Raw genomic sequence first — 23,611 nt, 5'->3', positions numbered from 1 at the left:
GTAGGTTTCCTTGATTACTGCTACTTATTTTTTTAACATCTGAAAAGGTGGGCTGTTCAGTTAAATATCTACGTTCAGTCCCCAGTCAAAAAACCCTGCAGCTGTGATTTGACATGCAAAAGAAGGTATAAATGCATTAAAAAGACAGACACTCTGACCACAGTGATTTTTTGCATTGTTAAGAGCTGAATATTGGTTGGTTATTGTTTGTTCTTTGAAGCAGGACCTCTCATATATCCCAAAGGCAAGACAGCCAAAATTAATCCTGAATGAGATAATATATATGAAGAAGCATAGAGCAGAATAATCACAGAATGGTTTGGATTGGAAGGGACCTTAAACACCATCTAGTTCCAATCTCCCTGTGATGGCAGGGACACCTTTCACTAGACCAGATCACTCAGTGACCCATGCAACCTGGCCTTAAACCCTTCAAGGGATGGAGCAACCACAGCTTCTCTGGGCAACTTGTTCTAGTGCCTCGCCACCCTTACAGTAAAGAATTTTTTCATAATATCTGATCTAAACTATCCTCTTTCACACAAGAAAGAGGATTTAAAGCCATTTAGAATAGAATAGAACAGAATAGAATAGAATACTTAATTGGAAGGGAACAACAACAATCATTCAGTCCAATTACCTGACCACTTCAGAGATGACCCAAACATTGTCAAAATGTTAAAGTTGTTAAGGGAATTGTCTAAATGCCTCTTGAACACTGACAGGCTTGGGGCATCAAACACTGCTTGAGACAAGTCTCTTTTGGTGTTTGACAACCGTCTTGGTAAGGAAATGTTTCCTAATGTCAAGTCTGAACCTCCCCTGATGCAGCTTTGAACCATTCCCACACATCCTATCACTGAATACCAGAGAGAAGGGATCAGCACCTTCCTCTCTACTTCCCCTCCCTGGAAAGCTGCAGAGAGCAGTGGTCTGTGAATCAGTGAGGACTCAGGAGCTGTCTTCTAGGGATTAGGGAGATATTTACAACTGTCAAGAAATTAAGTGTACCTTGATACAGCATAAATGGCAGATGAAATGTTTTCTCAGTACCTGGATGAAAACAATGAATGTATGTTTTATCTGGAACACTTGGTAAAAGAAAATCCTAGGTAACAGCAAGAAAAAATGAAAGTAGATAATACTAAAGCTTTTGGAACAAGCTGGTGTCCAACATGTGAAGCCAGGTGGCTTTGCAGTCCTGTCAGTACTCATAGCCTGTGGAGCCAGCCAGGTCCTGTCTTGCTGTCATCTGCATTGCTGTCAGCAGTGCTGTAGCCACAAAGCACTGCACCAAACCAAGGGCTCTCAGAAATGAGCCTGCTGGGAGAGCAGTGCAGCAGCTCCACGTGAAAGGCACTCAGATAAAGCAGAGGGCTGGTTCACTCACGTTGTAATCATAACACAGGTACATGAGATGAGCTGATCAGAGAAGAGCATCCTTGCTCAAGATCCAAGCCAGCAACTCTTTGTAGACATAAATAAATCAATACTGGCAAAAATCTGAACAGCCTGCAATCAAACTAAAAACTCATAGAATATTCTGAGTCAGAAGGGACCCACGATGTCCAGCTCCTGGCTCTACACATGACATCCTCATGAATCATGCCACATGTCCAGGAGTGTCATCCAAATGCTTCTTGAACTCTATCAGGCTCAGTACCATGACAACTTCCCTGAGGAGCCTTTTCCAGTGCCCAACCACCCTCTGGATGAAGAACCTTTTCCTAGTATCTAATCCATTCAAGGATAATAAATAAATGCTAATGAATACCACTGGAGTCCCCAGCTTACGTTTGGTACAGTCCTCAGAAATCACAATCTAAATGAAAGAGATAAGTAACATATGCATGCATAGGTATTAGTATTAACTCTGTTCCATAAATGGAAAAGAAAAGAACTGAAACTCAGCCTGGTTATAATTTACATGATACTCTACTTTTTAAATAGAGAACAAGTAAATAAGAATCAAGTTTTGAAAGGGCCTAAAAAGTCTCACAAGAAACCAGGAAAATAAACTCAAGTTCATCTTAGATCTCATTAATTGTCTTGATTGTAAACCACCCCTTCATATGTAGAGGAAAACCAGCAATGGTTTCAGTAGAGAAAATAAAAGAGTACTCCCATAAATGTCAATTTTTCCTCTATAAGCTGAACCTTAAACCGCATGAGTCTTGTATGGCCATAAGACAATTCTGCCAGCTTGTCCAAAAACTCTGTCCCACTGAACAATTAATCCAGCACTGTCAGATTTGAGTTCACGAGAGGAGGAGAAAGAAGTTTTCCTTTTGGTTCTACAATATCTACCTACTCCAAAACAGGGAAAACACAGCTTCGAGTGCCATCTAGAGGAGTGCAGACTCTACAGAAAACTGTTCTGTTGGTTAAGGATGTAACTTCTCACAAAGATTTTCAAGCTGACTCTAGTAAGGAAATAGGAAATGAGAACGCTAAAAGCACCTGCATCTTCCTCAATATTTTTGCATGTATGTGAATACTCAAAAAAATTCAGTGATATCTGTAAATGTAACTACATGTCTTAAAAAATTCTGCCTAAGTAACAAGATGTATTGATTTGTAATGATCCAAGGAATCCAAGGAATCTTAGAAGTGTGTGGAAAAGATAGCTAAGGAGCAGCCTGGGAACCAAAAAATGAAAAATCTGTTGGGATCGTTTCCAGAAGTCCTTACTTGTGTGGGGATCTGTGTGTATTCGCAGAGGTATACATCAGTCCACACACAGAGGATCACAAAAGGTCCCTTTGTCATTCTCAGCACAGGGCAGGGATTCAAAAGCACGTCCTCTGGAGGATGGAGAGGTTGCACCGTGGTGGGAAAGCCTGTACTCCCCCTACCCAGTGCTGTGTCTGTGGCAAGTGAGGGACCTCCGAGCCAAAATGCAACTGAGTGAGCCCTGCCAGGCCAAGAGTGAAGCCATGCATTGCCACACACATTTGAGGGCTGGAAAGGTCTGCTGCATTTTTAGAGCTCAGAGGTGGAGTGACAGGACAGGTTTTTCCCCAGTCCTTCTGTGGAATCCTGCTCTGGACCTCAGTCTCTCTCCCCTCTGCTGTACATCAGTCCCCAAGCGAAAAGTTGACTTTATGACTCTAATTGCAGTGTCAGGCAGAGGTGCACAGCCCTGCTAAGGCTCATGGAGCCCCAGCCACGTGTCAGTCACACCACTCCACAGTTGGAGCACATGCCCTGCTCTCCTTTCCTGTCACTTCAGAGAGTCACCCAGGGCAGAGACCACGCAGTGGTGGATATGGATGTAAGGCACCAGATGGCTCAGGGTTATGGCCCCTGTGTGACTGCAGAAGAAAAGGCAGCCAAGAGACATAACACTGGTCAGGGCCAGCACCTGGGCAGCCCAAAAAGAGCGAAGAGGCTCTCCAAGCACTGCCCCCAGTGCAGGTGGGGTGCCTTTGCCAAAACAGCACCCATGCAGCAGCTTTGCTCTGCTCCCCCATCCTGTTTGCTGCACAAGACCAACACACAGACATCCAAAAATCCCCAGGCACTCAGGGCTCCAGGGCAACTGAGCTGGAAGCTGGAAGCTGCTCCAAGGTTTAAATCCCAGGCATTTATCTCCAGCAAGTAGCCTGAACACTTCAAAATAGGTATTTCCCTAATTCCCTAATTCCTGAATGTTTTTAAAAATCTGCCTTCGCTATTGTAGGTGACCATATACATGGCTCAAATCTTAAAGTGGCCAGGAGTTTATTAAATATGCTTAAACACATGTAAGCAAACATTGTTAATGGAGCGTTTAGGTTGAAATATATAATCTCTTAAGATAAAATAGCACAGCAATAGTGGTCTCTGGTATATTAAGGTCTTCCACGTCTACATTAATATCAGACAGCTTGTCATACAACACTGTATGCATTTTATTAACTCTGGGATAAGGTAATCACACAAAAAATTAAACATCACACACTGACTAATGGTTTTACAGGTATAGTCAGCTATCAGAAATTCTCGTATTATCAATGTGGACACCATGAGGAAGCAATTTCTCTGACAAAGACAAAAAGAAGAACATTCCTTGATTTGCACGGGAACAAGGTTCCAATGTATTTTTTTGTTTTTATTTTAAGTGCACTTTTCAATTCACTTCAGAGTCAGCCTTGCCAGTTACAGTCTTTCTGTCCCTGCACATCTTCCAGATTCACTGCATATTTGGAATTCCAGTCTCGCTCAAAAAGGTTTTTTACCTGTTCCTGGACAGGCAGTTGCCTTCTTTGCAGATTGGTCCAATTCTGTTTGATAATTAGTCCCACGCCAGCTGTATTAGTGAAGTAATCTTCTGACCAATTGGAAGTCCCTGTGCAATGGAAAAGTAGCTGATCAGAAAACATTCATTTCCCAGTGTTCTGTTGGATCTCCAGGCTTTGTTGATTTGCTGTATGACTGCAAATCTCATTAGGACCAATGAGGCAGAAAAAATCAGGTCACCTCCTTCTTATGCCAGACCTCAGGTTTCGGAAAGTAAGTATTAACTGCAACCCTGAAAATTCATAACCTTCTGCTTCCTTAGAGCCTGTGACAGAATGCACAAATCTACTAATTATAAATATGGGAATAGAGTGCAACACTTGATTATTAAGAGGGGTAAAAGCCACTGGTTGTCATGGGTTTCTCTGTTTAAAGAAAAGAGTCCTTAATGGACTTAATTCTCTTTACTTGTTGAAAGAAAACAAGAGAAGAAACTAGACCCTTGATCAATAAACCCTCAGGAGCTGTTCTGAGCTCAGCATGCAATGCCTGCTTCTAAACCAGGCAAAGCTGGGAATCCAGCTGCAGGCATTGTCTAGTCTCTCCCCAAAGCTACCTCAATTCAGAAAATCAAACACTGTGAAAAAAACAAATGTTTTGTCACTTAGCACTTCCCCTTGTGATTGCCTGAGTCAGAAAAATCTACTGTCAATTCCAGAAGGTGCTTAGGCATGAAAACAAATTATCTGCGTATCTGCCTTCAAAAGACAACTCAGTATGAAACAAGTTATTAAAGTATTAAAGGCAAATGGAGCTGCAAACCCTCAGCCAGTTGGAAAGATGGGCTGTTTGCTGGTGTGCATTGCTTGGAGGATGAGCTGACTGAAATGACAGAGCCCTCTCACATCCCCTTTTTTGAGGGATCCTAATAAAAGAGTGAAACGTAAACACCATCCCGACTTTCAGGAACTGAGCAGCAATTGACATTACTGTTTTCTCATTTCCTTTCCTAGAGTTCTGTTCAACAAACAGTGCGTGGAATTAATTCCTCCCAGCAATTTCTTGTTATTAAAGCACGATAATGTTATACACTAGAGCACCAGCTACCACTGCATCATTCTGAGCACACAGGCTGTGAAACTCCCACTGTGCTTGTCACAGGCTGTGCACTCAGCCTTGTCATGCTCTGTTCCTAATGGTTCACAATCATATGAAATAATCTCTTACTGAACTTGACCTACATTATCATCTCCCCTTCACATCTGTACTTCTTTACCCAGGACAGACTGCTTTATATGGCAAAATGAGATATTTTCTGATATTGCAGCCCATCCTGTCTCAGTCTCAGTCCAATAGATCTGGAGACACTGTAAGTATTTGAAAGACTGGAATACATACCAATGTAGGCTACTTTATCAGTGACCATGTATTTGTTGTGATTCACTCTCCCATAAGGAATGTTTGTGTGATTCATAACTGGAACAATGAAGAGTTTCTGGAGGGAGAGAAATTAAAAATATAAACAGAAATACTAGAGTGAGGAACAGACTTCATGATTGGACAGTGCATGCTTTCTATAGTTTCAAAGAATAGAATAATATGGGGAGAAAGAACATTCCACACTCTATTATTAAATACACGATAAAAGAAATTTTACTCTTATCCAAGAAAACTAACAAATAGTACTTCCACTATACATAAAATTGGATAAGCAATTGCGATCAGATACAGATAATGTTTGCCTCACAATGTTCCATTAGTGGCACAGCTATTATCATTACAGGGCAGACAATTAAATGCAGTTTTAGACAGCTGTTTAATAGATCTGCATTTACCACTGATTGCTGCTCTTATTTTGTGCTAAAATGGGCTGATCACAGACATGAGGGGTACTGCAGGAAACAATGATGCCTAACTTTTTGTGTTAACTCTTACCAAAATCTTCATTTCTGTCCCTTTTTTTTTTTCTTTTTTTGACTAAAATCCTTTCTTTCTTCTGTGACATCTCTCTGTTGTGGTAACTGCATCATGTTGGGAGTACCCACACCATCCCCACTCTACTTGATACATTCCAGCCTAGTGCCTATGGCCTGTGCGTAATATTTAGTGTTCAAAAACAAGTCTATTTGTACAGATATAGTAGATCTCTCAGTTGTAAAAAACTGATAGCAATTAGACCAATTTAAAATGCTCCATGCAGGAAGAGGTCTCTGAGAGGAGCACTGAGTTATCATATGAACTGTCACTGTCACGGTGCTCAGCAAAAGCAACTGCCTGGATAATGTCTCAAGTGCCACAGCCAGGCACATTCCTGATATCACTAGTGGCTTGGAAATAGCTGCTTCCTCAAAGATTTTATCTTGGGCCTTATTTTCACAAGGATGTGAAACAGTCACTACAAAAACAGACAACCTACTTCTCTAAGAGCTAATCCTTGCACATGCAAACGGCAGCTTAGACTCAAAAATCAGTGTGGGGCCATATTCTCAAGCTGTCTTTCCAAAACCAGGTTTGTTATCATACCACGTCGACCCTGATGTGGGCATGTGGGTTGTTGAGAGCACGCAGGGACCTCAGATAGTTGAGCATGGCTGGGTCAGAGTGTGTCCAGCAGCTGGCCAGGAGACGGACTTGCACTCTGTGGTTGAAAGCTGCACGTCTCAGAGCATTGTCGATGGCTGGCCAGTATCTGCAGAAAAGGAGGTTTGTGGAAAAAGGGATACTTTTTAAACAGTTCAGCAGAAAGCTGTGACAACAAATTGAGACTACAAGTGACGCCGTGCACAGATGGGATCTCTGATATCTCCTAAGTGGAGCACTTGTGCCTTCCCTGGAGGGGATTTCGGCCTTTTACCGAGTCCGTTCTTTTCACAGTGTGTTTTGAGGCCTCCCAACTCTGCCAAATTAGGTTGGAACTGATCAAAAAGTTTAAAGCTTAGTAAAGTGCATGTACACAGATACATACACAGCATGATGCCATCATGCCCATTTCCTTAGGAAACTAAAAATAACGACAGCAACTCCAATGTAAAGCCAGATCATGCAGCAGAGAATAAAAAGGACAGTGCAGAGGCCAGAGGAAAGTTTAAGAACCGTTTTGCAGAATATGGCCTTTTCAGAGACCTGGAGACTGTTTCAAGTGTCCACAGGGGTCCTGTGCCGTGAGCCTTCGTGGGCAGGCTCCATCCCTCCCCACCCCTCCTTGCCCTCTTTAGCATGCTGTGTGCCCCTAAGGTAACAGACACAGCTGTGCTCTCCTGAACACGGGAAAATCCGTTTTCCTGACACTTGTGTTGGCAGTAGCTTAGGGAAAAATTTTTAACATCCTTCACCCAGCTACACGACACTAAGAGCTGGACAATGCACATCCCAGGGCTCGTAACTCCAAACACCCACGCAGCATTTTCATTCTACAGATTGTAAGAAGTGTTGCATGGAGGAAAACAAGCATCTTTAGTACAGATTGGAGGGTTGATGCAGAGAGAGGACTGGCACTGGCTCACAGTCCCATGAGCAATGATGAATTAATTTGCCTAACTTAATCCTTTTGGTCTTATGTACAAAGGCCTGAATTCTCTAATCCTCCCTCGTGCATCATCCTATTGCAATCAATGGACTGGCCCTGTGCTCTCAGGCTCAGCTGACTTATAGATCCTGAAAAACTTTGAAAAACATGCTATTTGAAATGCTATTTTTGAACAGTTTTAATTTTTTAAATATATCAGTTTCTAGTTGATTAACACTCAGGCATTAGACAGCAGCTTTGTTTCCTCTGCCTCAGCTGCTGGAGGAACTTAACCTGAACTAATCAGCCTCAATTCATGGCACTACAGCTGGTTGCTGTGGAGATAGCCCCAGGCCCTGCACCGCTTTCCCTGGGCCTTTCAAACTCTTGTTTGCATCTGATCAGCCCTAGATGTCACAAACGGTGGATTAAGCCTTCAGATGAAGAAAAGGGAGTATTAACACAATCCTAAGGGGGGAAAGAGACTTTCTGTGAACCTATTCGTGGCTAAAATCAGGAGGTGAGAAGCCCAGAGACTCAACTGTATGACACAGAAACTGAAAATGCTCTAAGGTGTTTGATTTGTTAAAAATATCCTCCAAGTGGAAGTTAGTCTTGAGATTTTGTTTCTTCCTGCTAACACACACATGCCCCAGCCAAACAACATAGGCTTTACACCACCATGACACAGGACATAATGCATGGTATCATTCCAGCTTAATGGCAACCCAGAGCTTACCCTATTCTTTGCAAGCCACGTTGTACATAATTATTTCTCTTGAACTTCTTTCTCAGGTTATTTAGCTGTTTGGAAAACTCAGAAATGTTATAAGCAGATAATTCAGAGCACTTGGTTGCATGTAAAAGTCCTAATTCAAGCATATCTAAGAAGATTTGGAGTCTTAGTGCTGCCCCATGACTGACTAACTTTCTGTGTTACTCAGATTTGAGTTGATGTGCAGAGTCTGTATAATTCTGCTGTGACCTTGGGCAGCCCACTGGGACCGTGGCAGTGGTTCACCACATGCACGCTCAAGGCCAGGTTAGGTGGGGCTTTGAGCAACCTGATCTAGTGGAAGGTGTCCCTGCCCATGGTGGGGTGGGGGGAGGAACTAGATGATCTTTAACCCAAACCATTCTATGATTACTCCAGATCACCACTACCACTCTCTCTCTGAGAGCATGCTGCTGTTCATATCCAGAACTTGGATGTCCTTAGATGGAATTATTAGAAAGAAAAAAAAAACAACACACCCCCAAAAAATCACCACAGAATTTTCTTTTAGAGACTGTTTCAGCTCTCATTGCAGAGGTCAGCAAGGACAGCTAGTTACCATCCTCTAAACTATGGGTCAAATACATCAAACAGGCAGCAGAGCCAGAAGTCAAGGCTCCTCAGAAGTAAAGGACAGAAAAAAAGAAAAACAGGAGCAGAAAAGGAGACCAAAGCAATATTTTCTCTGAAAAGTCTGACGTCAGATATAGATCTCTCGTATTCCCGTTCCTCTCTCTGCTCTGTTGAACTCTTTCATAAAGCTCCTCTGCTGAACTTTGAAGGAAGCTGTACCTGACTAGTGTGGCACTTCACAGTTTTCTTGCCATGTGAAGAATAGAGGAGGCTGCTTTAAAACACTAGCAAAGCACATGGGCAGTACTGGATACCATCCTTCCTGTAGCATCAGTATTAGAACCATAGAATCCCAGAATCATTAACGTTGGAAAAGACCTTTGGGATCATCAAGTCCAGCTGTCAACCCAGCAGCACCACCGAGTTCACCACTAAAACATGTACTCAAGTGCCATGTGCATACCTATTTTGAACACTTCCAGGGATGGTGACTCCACCACTTCCCTGGGTGTCTAATGCCTGACAACCCTTTCTGTGATATTTTTTTCCTAATATCTAGTCTAAAACCCCCCTGGCACAACTTGAGGCCGTTTCCCCTCATCCTGTCCCTTGGTACCTGGAAGGCACAGTCCGCGGGACAGTTGTAAGTGCAGAGCAAAGCCTCAGTTCTCTCCACTCTGAATGTTTTCATTGCAGAAAGGGGACAATAGCATATTTTTCCCTTAAATAGTTCAAGTCAACTTATTCGCTCAAGGTTAAAATTGTACCTTCTTGGATGAGTAAAACGGCTGGTGGGAAAATATTCCATAACAGAAACATACACAAACTTCCGCGCCTGACTGATAATACTGATTATAGAATAGAGGTCATGGGTGCGACCTTTTGGACAAAATGCTGGAGGAGAAGCCTGTAAAGAAGAAAACACACATGTCAGTGATTTAAGTGTTTTTGTTGGTTTTTTTTCCCCTTGGTCAGACTGTGACTCATTTATATTCAGATCTGTCCAGTTTTCATTAAAATAGCACAAAACTCTTGAGGTGGACTACTATCATTCCTCATGCCTTCCATGTCCTGATGGGTGAGATATTTATTGATTTATTGAGCCAAGGGGTGATTAAAAGAGACCTGCACACTGTTCCTGCCATAGTACCTGACAGCTGATGCTCGGTCGATCCTTATTCTTTGAGTAGGTCCAGAGAAACCTGATGAAAAAAATATTATCCAACTGGAACACAAGTACCTGAGGAATGCTGAAGAAACTTTTCTGACCATTCCTTAAACGTAGTTTACAGTCTATTATTTTATTCTCAAACGTACTTACAGAAAAATAGGCTTTTGTCAAGATTCCATTAAATTCTACTTCCAGAGGCCGATGGTTGTTAATGAGGGTAGAATAATTAAGAGGCCAAGGGAATGGGATGGTAGCATTAGCATATCCAAGATCCCAGTAAGTACTAAATGTTTTCCAGAGGTCTTTGGCCAAGCAGCTGCAGTTGTATATCACAGCACCAAACTCCTTCACCTGCAAAGAGAGCAAGACATGTCACAGCCCCAGAAGGAGCCATCTCCAGGGGTTTCTTTGCTGCTCCTTCCACTCAGTCAATATTTAATATCATTATGATTTTTCTCTGTTGTGTGGTAGAACACGAATTTTCCCCCAGATTTTTGAATATGCAGCAGCAGAGCTTACCTGAGATAAAGACCTCCAGTCCATGTTTGCACTACCAATATATATGTGTTTCATGTCTACTATCCAGAATTTGCTATGCAACACTCCTCCTGTCAAATGTCCAAAATCAATCTTTTTCACATGAGCCCCTGAAGAAAGATTGGGAGGGGGAAAAAAGGAGTTTAGATAAAGCATGGAGATGGTTCCTCAACAGCCAGAACATGTCTGCATATCTGACTCTTGCAGCCAGTAATAACTACCAAAATTCACAAGCTCTCATTCCTGAGAACACAGTAATTTTAAAAAAATATGCAAAACGTGAACTTTCAGAAAAATCCTTAAGGGTGTGACAACATACAAAGAAACCATGAACTAGTGAAGAGATAGTGCTTATCCTGTGAACCTGTGTAAGCACTATGATGGAACAGGCCCTGCAGACCAGTTTCCCTCACGTGTCTTTTTGCAGTGCTGAAGTTCTGAGTGTGTCACTGAAGGGAAATAATTACCTTTTTCCTCTAAAAGTTCAAGGTCTGTTGATTTTGTAGCTAAAGTTGGCACACTTGCTGCAACATACACAGAGACATTCTCTGCGAGTAATCTCTCAAACCTCTTCAGAATATCTTCACCCTGTGTAGTACATTGTTATTTTTTATATTTTGTTATAAAACATTTAGTAAGATATATGTAAGTACAGTGTTACTATGGGCATTTCCTTTGAAGAACCCCAAGGCAAGGAAGGTCAGAAATTTCACCTATTTCAGGAGTGTTTCAAGTAAAGAAAAAAAGGAACAAAGATTCTGATCCAGCATATGAATTAAAGTTTGTTTTCTGTCATTTAATGCTATTATATATAATGTTTAAAACTATAACCACAAACATCCCAGATTTCAAAGATTAATGTCCCAGTGCAGATCAACTGCTAGATCCTGATGCTCAACAGATACCTGGGGTCATCTCTCCCTGAGGATAAAGTTGACAGAGACTGTCCTACACTGAGCTGTCCCTGAGCAGAGACGGGGCTTGGCCTTATGTCTGTCACTTTCACTTCTTCTCATGTGGAGTAAGTGACTCTTTTTATCCCACCAGAGACACCTGGGGAGGAAGACAAGAAGAGCAGTCCCAGAGAGTCCATATGGACAGTGAGGAAGGTGTGCCAGGAAGGAGGCAGAGGCTGAGGCCAAAGTAATAACTAACCCAGCAGCTGGTCCATCAGCAAACAGCACGATTCCCAACACAGCTAAGCTCCATACCGGCCTGAAACAGGGTGGCCTTGTCCCTTCTGTTTTCAGAACAGTCCCCCAGACCCTGCTCAGGATTGCCTGGGAAGTTGCTAGCTGCCACAGGCCAAAATGGAGCCAAGGGAAAATTAAACATGATGGACAGTTGCAAGGTGAGCCTGGGCCATGGCCTCTGTCATTTATTTCTGGTGGTAGAGTCAGAGAGGCTCCACAGGAAGCCTGGCCACTCAGGGTGCCCAGGAGGACAGCCCTGCAAAGTAGAATGAACCTCCTTAGGTGCTGTCCAATGGCAGGAGTCAGGGACAGCTGCACAATGGGCAGATGCAGGTGCTGTGAGAGAAGCAGCCTCTGAAGCAGTCAAAAGTCCAGCAGACTTTGCTTCCTGACCCTTCCAACTAACCAGTGGGAACTGGCACACTCACTTGTGTACATGGGATCCTGTGGGCTTCTCAACTCTGCCACTGGCAGCCCGTAACACAGGTGGACCATCCACAGGGTAAGCAAGTGTGGGTTTGAGGCTGATCTCTGCTTGCTCTTAAAATACAGCATAAAAGTACTCAGAGCCATGGACAGAGCCCAGATGGAGTGTAACTTTACTGAAGAAGGAAGGCTGGAGTGTTGCTTCAGACCGGCATGGAAAACTTTCCTGGGTTTGCAGGAAGAGTCAAGCAATGTCCCTGAGAGACAGACCTCACAGCCAATCTGCCACATGTACACAAGAAATACAACCACAGATGTGCTTGATTTTATCTTACCTGCTTGGAAGATGAGTCATTGACACTGATATCCTTCCCGGTAAGAGACCAATAGTAAGAAGCCACATGAATTTTTTCCTGGGCTAGATCAAGCAACCTCATCCAAGCTTGATACAAGGGTTTGGCTGCAGTGCTATTTATCTCAAAGGGTAAGTCATAAGGAACATTTTCCACCAGGTCAAAGCTGCAATGGCAATTGGACATTATGAAGCAAGAGACAGTGACCCAAGCAGGACACCTGTCAGGCCATACAATTGGCCATTTCAGAAGTCAACCTCAAAATCAAATAAGCTGAGCTGGATAAACAAGCTGGGAGTACTCTCTATCCCTAGTTTTTATAGCCAGGCTTAGACTGTACATGCTGCAGAATGACTTCTCAGTAGCTGTTCCGAGCTTTTCATTTTACTGTCCTTAAGATGAGGAGAAAAGTAACCTTGTGGGGCTGTCTGTCACTTCAATACCCTCTCCACCCTCTCGCAGGACAGACAGCCCCTGCCATTCCAGCCTCTGAGAGGAGGTGAGACCAGCAGAGGTTGATTTGCCAGCTGGTCTCCTTGCTGCCTCCCACCATTGTCACAAAGGGAGGGTGGCTGGAGGTGGTAGAGGAGCAACAGAGCTGTGCTGAACATACAAGCACAGGACTGGGAGTGGAGCTCTGATACTGCCCCGACTGCTTCTCATAGCAGGCAACTACTAATTACCCAGTGCCTAAACAACAGCCACACTCTTCCCAAATTAATGTTACTTTATCAACTTATAATACAACAGGAAGAGAACAAACTGCATACTGAAATTATCAGTATTGTAACTAGTTCTCCACCGGGTGACTGCTTGTCCACATGCCATCAAACCTGACTCACCTGCAGGAGTCATTGGATCTAATGGTGTCCTCCTCAGCTATTGTGGTTCTTGGGAGATCTCCATAGAGTCCTTCTTCCTCCTCCAGCTGTTTGTAAATGCTGACAACTGTTTCTTCTCCATTAGGATCAGTTGTGCTGTCCACTCTCAGGAAGTAAACAGTCATCGCGACAACAACGCCAAGCATCAAAATTGCCCCTAAGATTTGAAACTAGAACAGAACCCATACAGGAGAAGATTTAAGTGATCACCAAGTCACTGATACACCAGTGAAAGGATGACTACCTGTTCAGGTAAATAAATCATGATCTTTGAATAGTAGTTCTGCTTTCAGCTACTGCCAGACAGTGTTCTTAGATGCACCACTGAAAGGGAGGACCACTTGTTCAAGGTCAGCTTGGATAGGACTTTGAGCAACCTGATTTAGTTGATGTCCCTGCTCATTGGAGGAGGGTTGGACTAGATGACCTTTAAAAGGTCCCTTCCAACTCATACTGTTCTGTGATTCTATGACCACAATCTAGGTGAGGGTTGCTTAGTTTTGATTTATTTTTTTCTGTGCCAACATATCAACCCCCTGTTTTTTTCCCAAACCTTTGACGTTGATTAGTTTTATTTTAGCACAGGACCAGTGGAGGTTCAACAAAATTTCTAGCAAAATCAAAACAAGGAAATCCCTAACACAAGATTACCTGTGGGATCAAGCCCACCACTACCATAAAGAGAAAGTTCATGAAGTCAGGGGAGAAAAATCAGGTCAGAAGCAGAGGGAAGTTTTGTGGTTTCTGAATATGTTCTGCTTTTGTCTTCTAACTTAAACTCACTTAAGTGAAACTATAGAAATCTCATTTATCCACATCAACAGTATTCCCTTGTCATTCTAGCGTTGTGAGTTAGCTTCATTTCCCTTTTGCTGTACTTTCAGGGTTTTTTTCCTGAATGTAGATTAAAAAAAAAAAAATACCCTGGCTACATTGTATATCCAGGTCTGAAATCCAGCCACTCACTTGCTGGAAAGTATAGCACCAGGCTCTAAATGCTGCCCTATACTGAGGAGGAAAAGACAACCACCAGTGCAGATCCATTTCCCCCCAACAATTATGATGTCTGGCTCCCTGTGGCAATTCTTGGGAGCTGGGAACATCCCCCAGCCTGTGATAGGCAATGTGCACTTTAGAGCTGAGCTTTTGAACTTCTAGGCAGGAGAGCCAAGTCTGGGGTGGTTGTGAGGCTGTAGCCATAAATCTGAGCTCCCAGAAGGCCACGTGGGAAAACCGCACAGGAACCAGTTGCCTCCGAAAGTTTCTATTTTGATTTCTATGCGGATAAATCTTCTTTCTTTTCATTTTCTCTGCTTTTCTCATAACCTACAGTGCTGCCATTGATTTCAGGCAGTGACTTGAATGAGAAAAACATTTTAAAACTATCTACTTAAAATTTTGCCCTCTGTCTTGTTCTCCATCTCATCAAGGGCAAAAAAACCCAAACCCACCAATTTTTGACAGTTCTGCATTTCATCCCATGAACACGCTGACAAGACTTAAACATTGCCCAGGTTTTAGAAGACATTCCTAAGGTAAGAAATCTATTTTGAAGTCACATCCTGGCTGTCACCATGCTACGCACTGTGATGCCCAGGTGCTCCAGGCATGCTGAATAAATGAATAAATGAATACATTAATAAATGCTATGTTAATGGTGGAAGTGAAGCTCTTTGTGTGAGTGTGGTTTAGGTCCTGAGCCAGACAGAGCTGCAGGATTTAGCTCCACATTACTCTCTCTCGGCAAGGTTTGATCAGTCTACCAGATAAATCAATGAGGGTTTTGTCACTCACTTGTTTACAAATAGGATTGAAACCTACATGGATTTCTAAAATGGGCAATAAAATCATTCCTCTTAATCTGTTATTTCTTTTCAGAAATGTAATCTCAGCTCTTGTAAGCAAATGTAGTATATCCCCATAATTACCGTTTTGATGTCTTTTTGATTGTTCACGCCTAATTTCATGTTGGAGGACTCATTAAACCTCAGGGATGTTTTTAATGCCTTTTTCACAATCTGAAAAACAGAAATGTATGCAAGGGGAAAAATAAAGCTTTATGACAACATTTGTGTACAGCCAGTCACAGACAAAAAAATGCAGGTTACTGCCATTGCTTTATATAGTGCTCTGAAATTTAAGTACAGATCTGTGCAACATCCTCCCTGTATTATAGGGATCTTGAGTGACATTAACAGATTCTAAAGTGAGAGAGAGAGACAGGTCCCTGCAGTTTTTCCCTGGTGCTGTCTACACACAAAAATCCCTGCAGTAATTGATGTGTAAACAACTGCATCGCTGCCTCTTCCAGCCATCCTTCAACACCCACTTTTGTCCTGTTACAAGCGAACATATTTGCCAACAAGCAGTAATTAAAGTGCAGAAGCTGTGGGTGAGAGTGTACAGCATCAGTGTCATCCTCGTCTGACTCAGGCTCCTGCTCTCTTCCTGTGCCTGTGAGTTGCCTTCAATGCCAGTGTCTCTTCCAGAAGGGAGTCTGTTAAGAGGACAGGGACGAGGCTGAAATAAAAAATCCTCCTCTGCCCTGTTGCAGCCATGACTAGAAAATAAGTTGTCTTCTTTTCCTCCTCAAGCAATATTGCTCCAATCTTGTGTTACCACCAGCAGAGGCAACTGTAAGAGCAACTACCAAAATATGCCGAAATTCATAGCAGATGGTCAGGCAAGGGGAGTTGGCACTTGCCTGTTTTGCCTTCTCAAAAACCTGACAGATGCCCAGTGGGTCACTCATCATCCCTGCGTTGGCAGAGGTGAATTTACCCCATAGGAGTCAGCTGTCATTTTTTGTGCTCAGAGGCAAGAAGCACATCCTGGGGTGTGGTAGATTTCAGAAAGTGCTACCAGATGATATCACCACCTGCCCAGTCCCCAAATTACCACTTCCAACCCCTGAGCCACTGGGTGTTTGTGTCCTGGAGGATGGTATCGGATACGCAGTTGCTCTGTGGGTGGCCACACTCAAGCTTTAGGTAGGAAGGATCCTGCCAGACTTGTCCCATCCATCTTGCCATATGTTCACAGCTATTGTCACCTGAACTGGATGGGCTTATGGTGTCTGCCCTGCCCCACCAGTAAGGCAGCATGGCCATACACATTCATGCTGCATCCAACTCCTGCCCACTCCATCTTTCTGTACGGATGCTGTGACTGCATGGACCAGGCAGGAGTTGGACACAGTACAGATACAGCCCCAAAGGCTTCTTGTGGTACCCAACTCACAAGAACTGGTGGAGCTGAACCAAAAGGGTGGAGGATGTCTTGGAAGAGAAGGGAGGTGAGTCTGAAACAGTAACTTGGGAAATGCAGAGAGGGATGTGAAAAGAGCAGATGAGAAAGAATGACAAAGATGGGAAAGGTAGAGACGGAAGAAAATGTACAGACACTCATGCTTAAAAGCATACTAGAGCTGCAGACAGTAAAGTTATGTTTCCATTTCAGGGTCTGTTTGTTGCTATCATCTGTAATCACTATAGCAGTGTCCACCTCCCAAGGCAATTTTACTCACAATTTTCACTGTCACTTCCTTTTGCTGCCCCCAGGCTCAGTTGCAAGCTTTTACACTAGAAATAGTTATAAATGCTGGCAGGTAAACATCCGTTCTCCCAGCCCCAGAGAAATGGGGTGGCTGCCAGCAGTGAAGGACACTTGGCCATTCCCTGGTTAATGTCAGGTCCCCATGCCCCCAAGATCCCAGTTTATGTTTTAAGCACAGTATGAAGACCCAATGTCCTACCCCACAGAGTTGACAGTCCAAGCAGACTGGGGGGCATATAGCACACCATGCAGAGAGAGCTGTGTGACAGCAACACATATCATTCCCCACCCTCAGAGAAAGTGGTCACATACCAACCCAGAAAACTTAGGGAAGAAAGGGAAGAGAGAGCAAGAGAGAAGATCCTAAAGAGTTGGGTAGGAAACTGAGGCAAAGGGATTTTAAAGGAGGAGGAGAAAGGCAGCTGACAAACAGCAGCAGCTGCCCTTCAGCCTGGACCAGGAGAGCCCACTGAGGCTGCAGGTCACACTCCACAGCTCGTGGCTTTGGCACAGCTGTCCCAGTCAGCTGGGCTGGCCAGGAACAAACAGCTACTGCATGTGCTCCTCGGCACAGAACCAGAGCTGAGAGGTGACACCTTGTCCCTCTGGCCCCCAAAGTCACATTTGGTGACCCAGGCAGTGTCTTGGTAAGGAACTGCAGCTGTCAGCACACTTACAGACATGTGATGACCGCAGGAGGATAGAGCTTACCAGAAACTTGTTTCAGTTCTCTTTTTCAGCAACAGTTACAAGATGGTTTAAAATAGCAGCATTTTTCTTAAAATATGAAAGTGAACAGATCTTATACGTGCTGTCATAGAATCATCTATCATTTGGTTCAAACAAAGCCCTGCTTGACCCTATCTTTGACTGGTGATAGGTTAGAGTCCCACCTGCTGTACAGAAGTCATGAGAACTACACTAAAATAGGCAGTCTGATTTTCAAGAAGGAAAACATCAGAGACTAAGACAGAATTCTTAAGAATAATATTGTAGCTGGTCAGCAATTAACTATGGCTCCCTTGAAGCTTTCAGGGCTTTACCAGCTGCCAATTTCAATGACTGAAGTTCATCCAAGAGTAATAAATACAAATGCTACTTAGCATTGCTTCACAGGCTGGAACACCAGCTAATACCAGGCTGCTGAGTATACGCAGGAGATTGCTGTTTATAACATTAAGCCTGCTTTCTCCCTTCCCCCAAAATAACTTTTCATACTTCTTTTCTCCACCAGTAACACACTGTATGAAATTTTGGATTTTAAACACAAGGATGCGCTTTTTCACTACACAAAATCCTCCACAGGAGCTGTTTGAAGCTCCCCAGATGAACAAGGTGCGTTCATCTCTCCATGTCTAACCCCAGCTCTCCCAAGATGATGGCGAATGTTCTTACCATCCTGGAAGATCTCCTTCTGTGTGGATGTCCTGCTGCACTCTGATGTTACTCCCAACTCCATGTACGAGGGGCAGCGCGCATGTTTTCGTCAGCAGATTTGTTTGGGGCTCTTCTGGTTTTTTGCCCTCCTCCTCTAGATCACTTCCTCTTAAACACCAAGTTTCACAACACGCACTGACAGAGTCCCAAGTTATCATCTAGTTGTTGTGACCCAGTTCTTAGACGCCAGGTCCTGATCTTCACCTCTTTGACATAACTTTCTGCAGTGTCTGAGTTTGCCTGGTTCGAACTCTGTTGGATGGCCAAGTTCCCGCTCAGTGGTGTGAAGTCAGAGTCTACATCAGCACGAGAAAACACTGGTTGTGGTTGGAAGGGCTGCTCAGCTTTGGTGCTGTTTGCATCCTGGACATGGCAATATTCTCACTGCATCACTCTTAACCCACCAGAAGCTTCATTTTAAACAAACAAACCCTTCAAACCCACCTCTCTGCCCAGTTCCTCTTGCAAGCACTCTCCTGTTCAATCATCCTTGGACAAATATAAGGAAGCAAACTAGCTCCTTTGAAATAATACAGCTTTTGTCTTAAACACATGGCATTTGGAATTTGCAGTGATGTTGTTGAGGGGTAAGGTTACATCTGACATTGAGTTTGGGGCAACTTCTAAGAAATTATGTCTTCTGTAAAAATCCAAAGGCTGCACCTCAGCTGACACAACTCACTGTGGCAACACTGGTGTTACTCTGCAGGCAGCCCCTCATTCCTACTGAACCCAAGAATGCAGTTCCCTAATTCAGTATCAGAGGAAGGATGCAGTAAGGAATCAATGAAGAGACAACTTGGCACACGAGGCTTTATCGTACCTTGTATTAAGCTGCTGAAGACAGAAAAGCTAAGAGGAGCCAGCAGATAGGCTCAACAGAAAGAGGCCTTTCTCTGGGAAACTGAAGGTGTTTTGAGTTCTCTGCTTCCCCTGGGACCAAAACACAAGCACTGACTCCAAAAAGGGCAAAAGTTAGAGAAAAGAAGATGGTGGAGTAGATAGGACACCTGTCTGACCAGCCAGCTCTCTCCTGAATTTACTGCTATCCACAGATCCCTTGTCACTGAGGCCATCCCAAATCTCTATTGAAAGAGCTTAAAAACAAGGCAAAGGCTGCTGCCATCCCTGTAGACTTGGGTTACCAGAAAGCTGGAGGCAGGATCTGCAGCCAAGGAAAAGAGACAGCTCCAGAGAACCAGCACACTAAAGTCCAAATCGCCCCCAGAAGTGTCCCTGTCCCTCCGCTGATTTCAGAGGCTGAGCATCCCAACTAAATATTTCAGCTAAGAGCCTGCTTGCGTGCAGGACTGAAATCCTGGCATGAACTATGCCAACATAAATCACGAAAGCTCCCACTGACTTCATGATCGTACCACACAGGCAGCAGCGTGAACTTTGTATGAAGTTCAGGACTTATCATTTATTGCTCCAATATCATCAGTTTAGGTCAAACTGGGGAGGCTGGGTTATATCAGGGGAAGAGCAGCTTCCAGAAAAAGGACCTGTATTTCTACTTCTTGGCAGCTCTCTAACCACTTGCAGCACTGATACATTCCATCCTTTCCTTCTCCTCACCTGATCTCACATACCAGCCCAACAGCAATTGTACATTTCTATCTTACTAGCAGTGTTGTAGTTTTGAGAGGTTAAGTGTGGAATATGTGGAGAGAATATGATTCTATTTGACCAACTCATGCGACTGAAAGGAGGAAAAAAGTGAGCGGCAAGTTTCAGGGCAAAGAAGGAATCTCCTTTGTTCTGCCTCTTCCCCATCTCTCAGAGAAGGATCCTTCTAGTTGCTCTGGCTGACTTGCCACCATCCCCCAGACAGAGTATGTACATCTCTGGCTGTGTGGTTGGATTGCACTCTGTGGTTAACATACTCCCTCTAAAAAAGCATGCTTGGACTACAGTTTGTCAGAAGGGTGCATTAAAAGACACAGCGAAAAGAGCTTTTTCTGCCTGTGTGGGAGATTTGTGAAGAAGAAACTGCCAGTTTAACACATTCTCATCTCCGAGAGCTAATTATAGATGAAAGCATCACTACCACTGCAGAGATTACTACAAAACTACATTTTTTGTTGCACGAGAACAAGGCGGCTGGGCTCCAAACACCAACAGCCAACAGAAGGATGGGAGGCAGGAACAGCCAGGGTCCTTACACTTGAAAAGAAAAATGATTTATACTTTGTGCCAGAAGATTGTATACTCAAATGAGCTGGGGGAGGAAGGGGGGGAACCCAAAAGAAGTCATTTCAGGTCAAGAATTTGGAAGTGATTCAGCTGACAAGCCTAGAGAAAATTTCAATAAAATTGTGATTTGTTCAGAAATGTTTTTTTTAAGATTTACTCAATTTACACGTTTTAAAAAATTCAATAAATTCACTGACATATCTGACCATGGACTTGAAAAATTTAAGTTGAAATATTTAACTTATTTGGAATCATCTTATAAAATCTGAAATTAAATACTAAATACTTATGAAACATGTTTTGTTTGGAAAAAAATTGAAAAAAAATAAAAAATGCAGTGATTCGTGTAGCTCAAGGGATTACAGAGTGTCCTCTGCTGTATCAGTGCTGTCACTTGTGTGGCACTCACTCTCCAGTAACACCTAGGAAAGAGGACTCGCAAGTATTAGGAAAAGCTTCAGTGTGTGCTGTCTTGAATATATCTGGCTTTGTATTACAAAAATTATACTCCTTCTCTTTTATTTGCAAAGTACCTGCCAACCCAGGACACCACTGGCCTGATGCAGTCACACTCCTCATGTCCTCCTGGACATAGAGAGTAATTTTTTGCTTACAGAGAGGTTGCTTTCCCTGAGATGAAGGTGTGTCATGAGCTGCGTTATAATCCATCCTCTTCAAGCCTGCCCAGCTGTCAGCAACTGGGAGGGAGATCCATTCCCTGGGAGAAACAATGCCCCAAAGTGACCTGCTCTCTGTGGTAACTGCTCTTGCTAAAGCCACAGGTCCTCTTGCTGCAACTGAATTTCACCCATGCCTCTGGATCCTTTCCTGTCTATGAAGTGTTCCCAGGTGCCAGGTGGATGCTGCATATTTTTTTTGTGTGTGTGTTTGTATTATATTTTTTTCCTTCTTACGGTTCCTGCAAGTTGAATGTTGACAGAAATATCAATGTTGAACAAACCATTTCTGGCACCAGCTCCTTTGGCAAGTACAGTGTTTTCAGTAATTTCTGCTCAGAGGAGGAAAAAAGGCTTAATCAGGGTTGCATCCTAGTGAGTACTATTTTCTTGTGTTCATTTTTTTCAGTCAGAGACCTAAGCAGCTGTTCCACTAAATTAACACACTTTTTCTAGGTAACTGCATAGGCTGTGCTCCCATGCACCGGTTCTCCGTGTCTTTGCAGGGTTGCATCCAAATGGTTTTACCCTGTTAAGGAAAACAACACACCCCCCAGCCAAACTGCCCACTGCTGCCCCACCTCGGCAGAGAAAGCTGAAACCAGCAGGGCTTTGCTCTTCAACAGTCCACAAGTGTCCTTACTGAAAAAAAAAGCACAGTCCTCCCTCTCCCACCATCTCATGGGCAGGACCCAACAGACGAGGGTCTCCTGCTGGATTTTCACGCAACATCAAAAATAAAAACCTGTCCCCTCCAACGACTTAAAAGTTTTGCTCTAAGGAAGGATCCTGCAAACCCTGCTCAAGGCAAAGCCTTTCTGGTGTTCCCTGCTATGCACACGTGGAAAAACAGGCTCTACTTCCCAAAGCAAATGAGGATGCTGGAGAGCCAGGCAGGCTTGCAGCTGAAGGCTCAGCAGGAAGATGCACAGAGGAGATCATTACTTTTCCCATCTATCCTTTATTTTTAAACTCTGCCAGATAGCAGCTTTCATTATGTTGCAAATAGTTTTGGCCACAGTTCCAGTGCCTCTTATGTTTATTCAGTCAGACTGTTAAAAATTAATGAAGTGGGTGCACTATTGATTTCAAAAGGGCACTTTGCACAGCATCCTGACTCAAACATGGCTCTGGATGCCAGGGGAGCCTGTGGAGAGGCAGTGTCGTGAGTAACCCAGCCCTGTATTCCAGAGAACACCGAAAACCTTCTCTGCAGACACAGCACATGCAAATAAGCTTCAGAAAGCTTTTTAAAAAAGGCAGATTTTTCTTTTTTTGACACAAAATCCCTCTCTAAAACTTTTAAATAGAAAAGGTCTCCTGTTCAAGTATCAAATGGAAAGGTCACCCAGGGGCTGGAAAGTCTCCCACTGATTCTAGTTAGGGACTAATATTTTCTTCCCCTTTCTGTTTTAGTTATTGCTGGCAAAGAATGCCATGTTTTTATCAGCTGCTTCCTATAGGAGCTGTGCTAATGCAGTCTCACATGGTACCAAGCAGGGTGGGGGAGGCTGGAGGCTGTGCAGGGAATTAATGCCATTTCAAAAGTGCCAGGAAGGATGCAAAGCTCAGACAGAACCCACAGGAGGGAAGGAGGACACTGGCAGAATGAAGGGAAAAGTAAAAAAAAAATACTTCATAGACACATAAACTCCAATATATATATATAGATGTGTGTCTGTGTGTGTCTGTGTGTGTGTATGTAAGGTGAGAGCAAAAGAGTTAAGTCTAATAGTATTTTCCTGGGGAATGATCATATCCAGGCTGGATTCAACCACCACTGTTAATCACAGCAGTGAAACAAAACAGTACTAAAAATTGAATCAAGTATCACCATACCATACTCAGATGTACCACTCTCAGGTGACAGGGACTTAGGGACTTCAACCCTGTAGCTACAGAGAGGGGAAAGGGGACTCTTGTTCTTTTGGAGAGGGATCTGCCCCAGCCATATGTTGGGTGTCACCAGGACTGACCCAGTTGCACTGTGAGTCTTCAGTTCCTGACAATTCTCTCATTGCACCACATTTAACACCAGTGTAAACAGGCAGTTGGAAAAGTTAGTCCACCAAACACATAATCCCCTCCAAATTAACACACAAAATCCATAA

At 43.5% G+C, this 23,611-nt stretch overlaps 1 protein-coding gene across 1 annotated transcript; it reads right to left on the bottom strand.

Annotated features, from left to right (window-relative positions):
* Positions 1-3,706: 3,706 nt before the first annotated feature.
* Positions 3,707-18,690, bottom strand: PLD4 (phospholipase D family member 4). The gene is made up of 11 exons (XM_018082234.2): positions 18,586-18,690; positions 15,564-15,653; positions 13,597-13,805; positions 12,737-12,920; positions 11,250-11,370; positions 10,765-10,892; positions 10,396-10,596; positions 9,842-9,981; positions 6,745-6,910; positions 5,620-5,716; positions 3,707-4,330 (listed from the first exon to the last, which is right to left on the bottom strand). Exons 1-11 carry the CDS (start codon positions 18,586-18,588, stop codon positions 4,128-4,130), a joined length of 1,542 nt encoding a protein of 513 aa, XP_017937723.2. The 5' UTR covers positions 18,589-18,690; the 3' UTR covers positions 3,707-4,127.
* Between the last annotated feature and the right edge of the window lie 4,921 nt (positions 18,691-23,611).

The sequence above is a fragment of the Manacus vitellinus genome, unplaced genomic scaffold (genome assembly GCF_001715985.3).
Source record: "Manacus vitellinus isolate BGI_N305 unplaced genomic scaffold, ASM171598v3 scaffold_6_pilon, whole genome shotgun sequence".
Classification (NCBI taxonomy): domain Eukaryota; kingdom Metazoa; phylum Chordata; class Aves; order Passeriformes; family Pipridae; genus Manacus; species Manacus vitellinus.
Note: the sequence above shows the minus strand (reverse complement) of the source record. Positions and strands in the feature narration are given on the sequence as shown.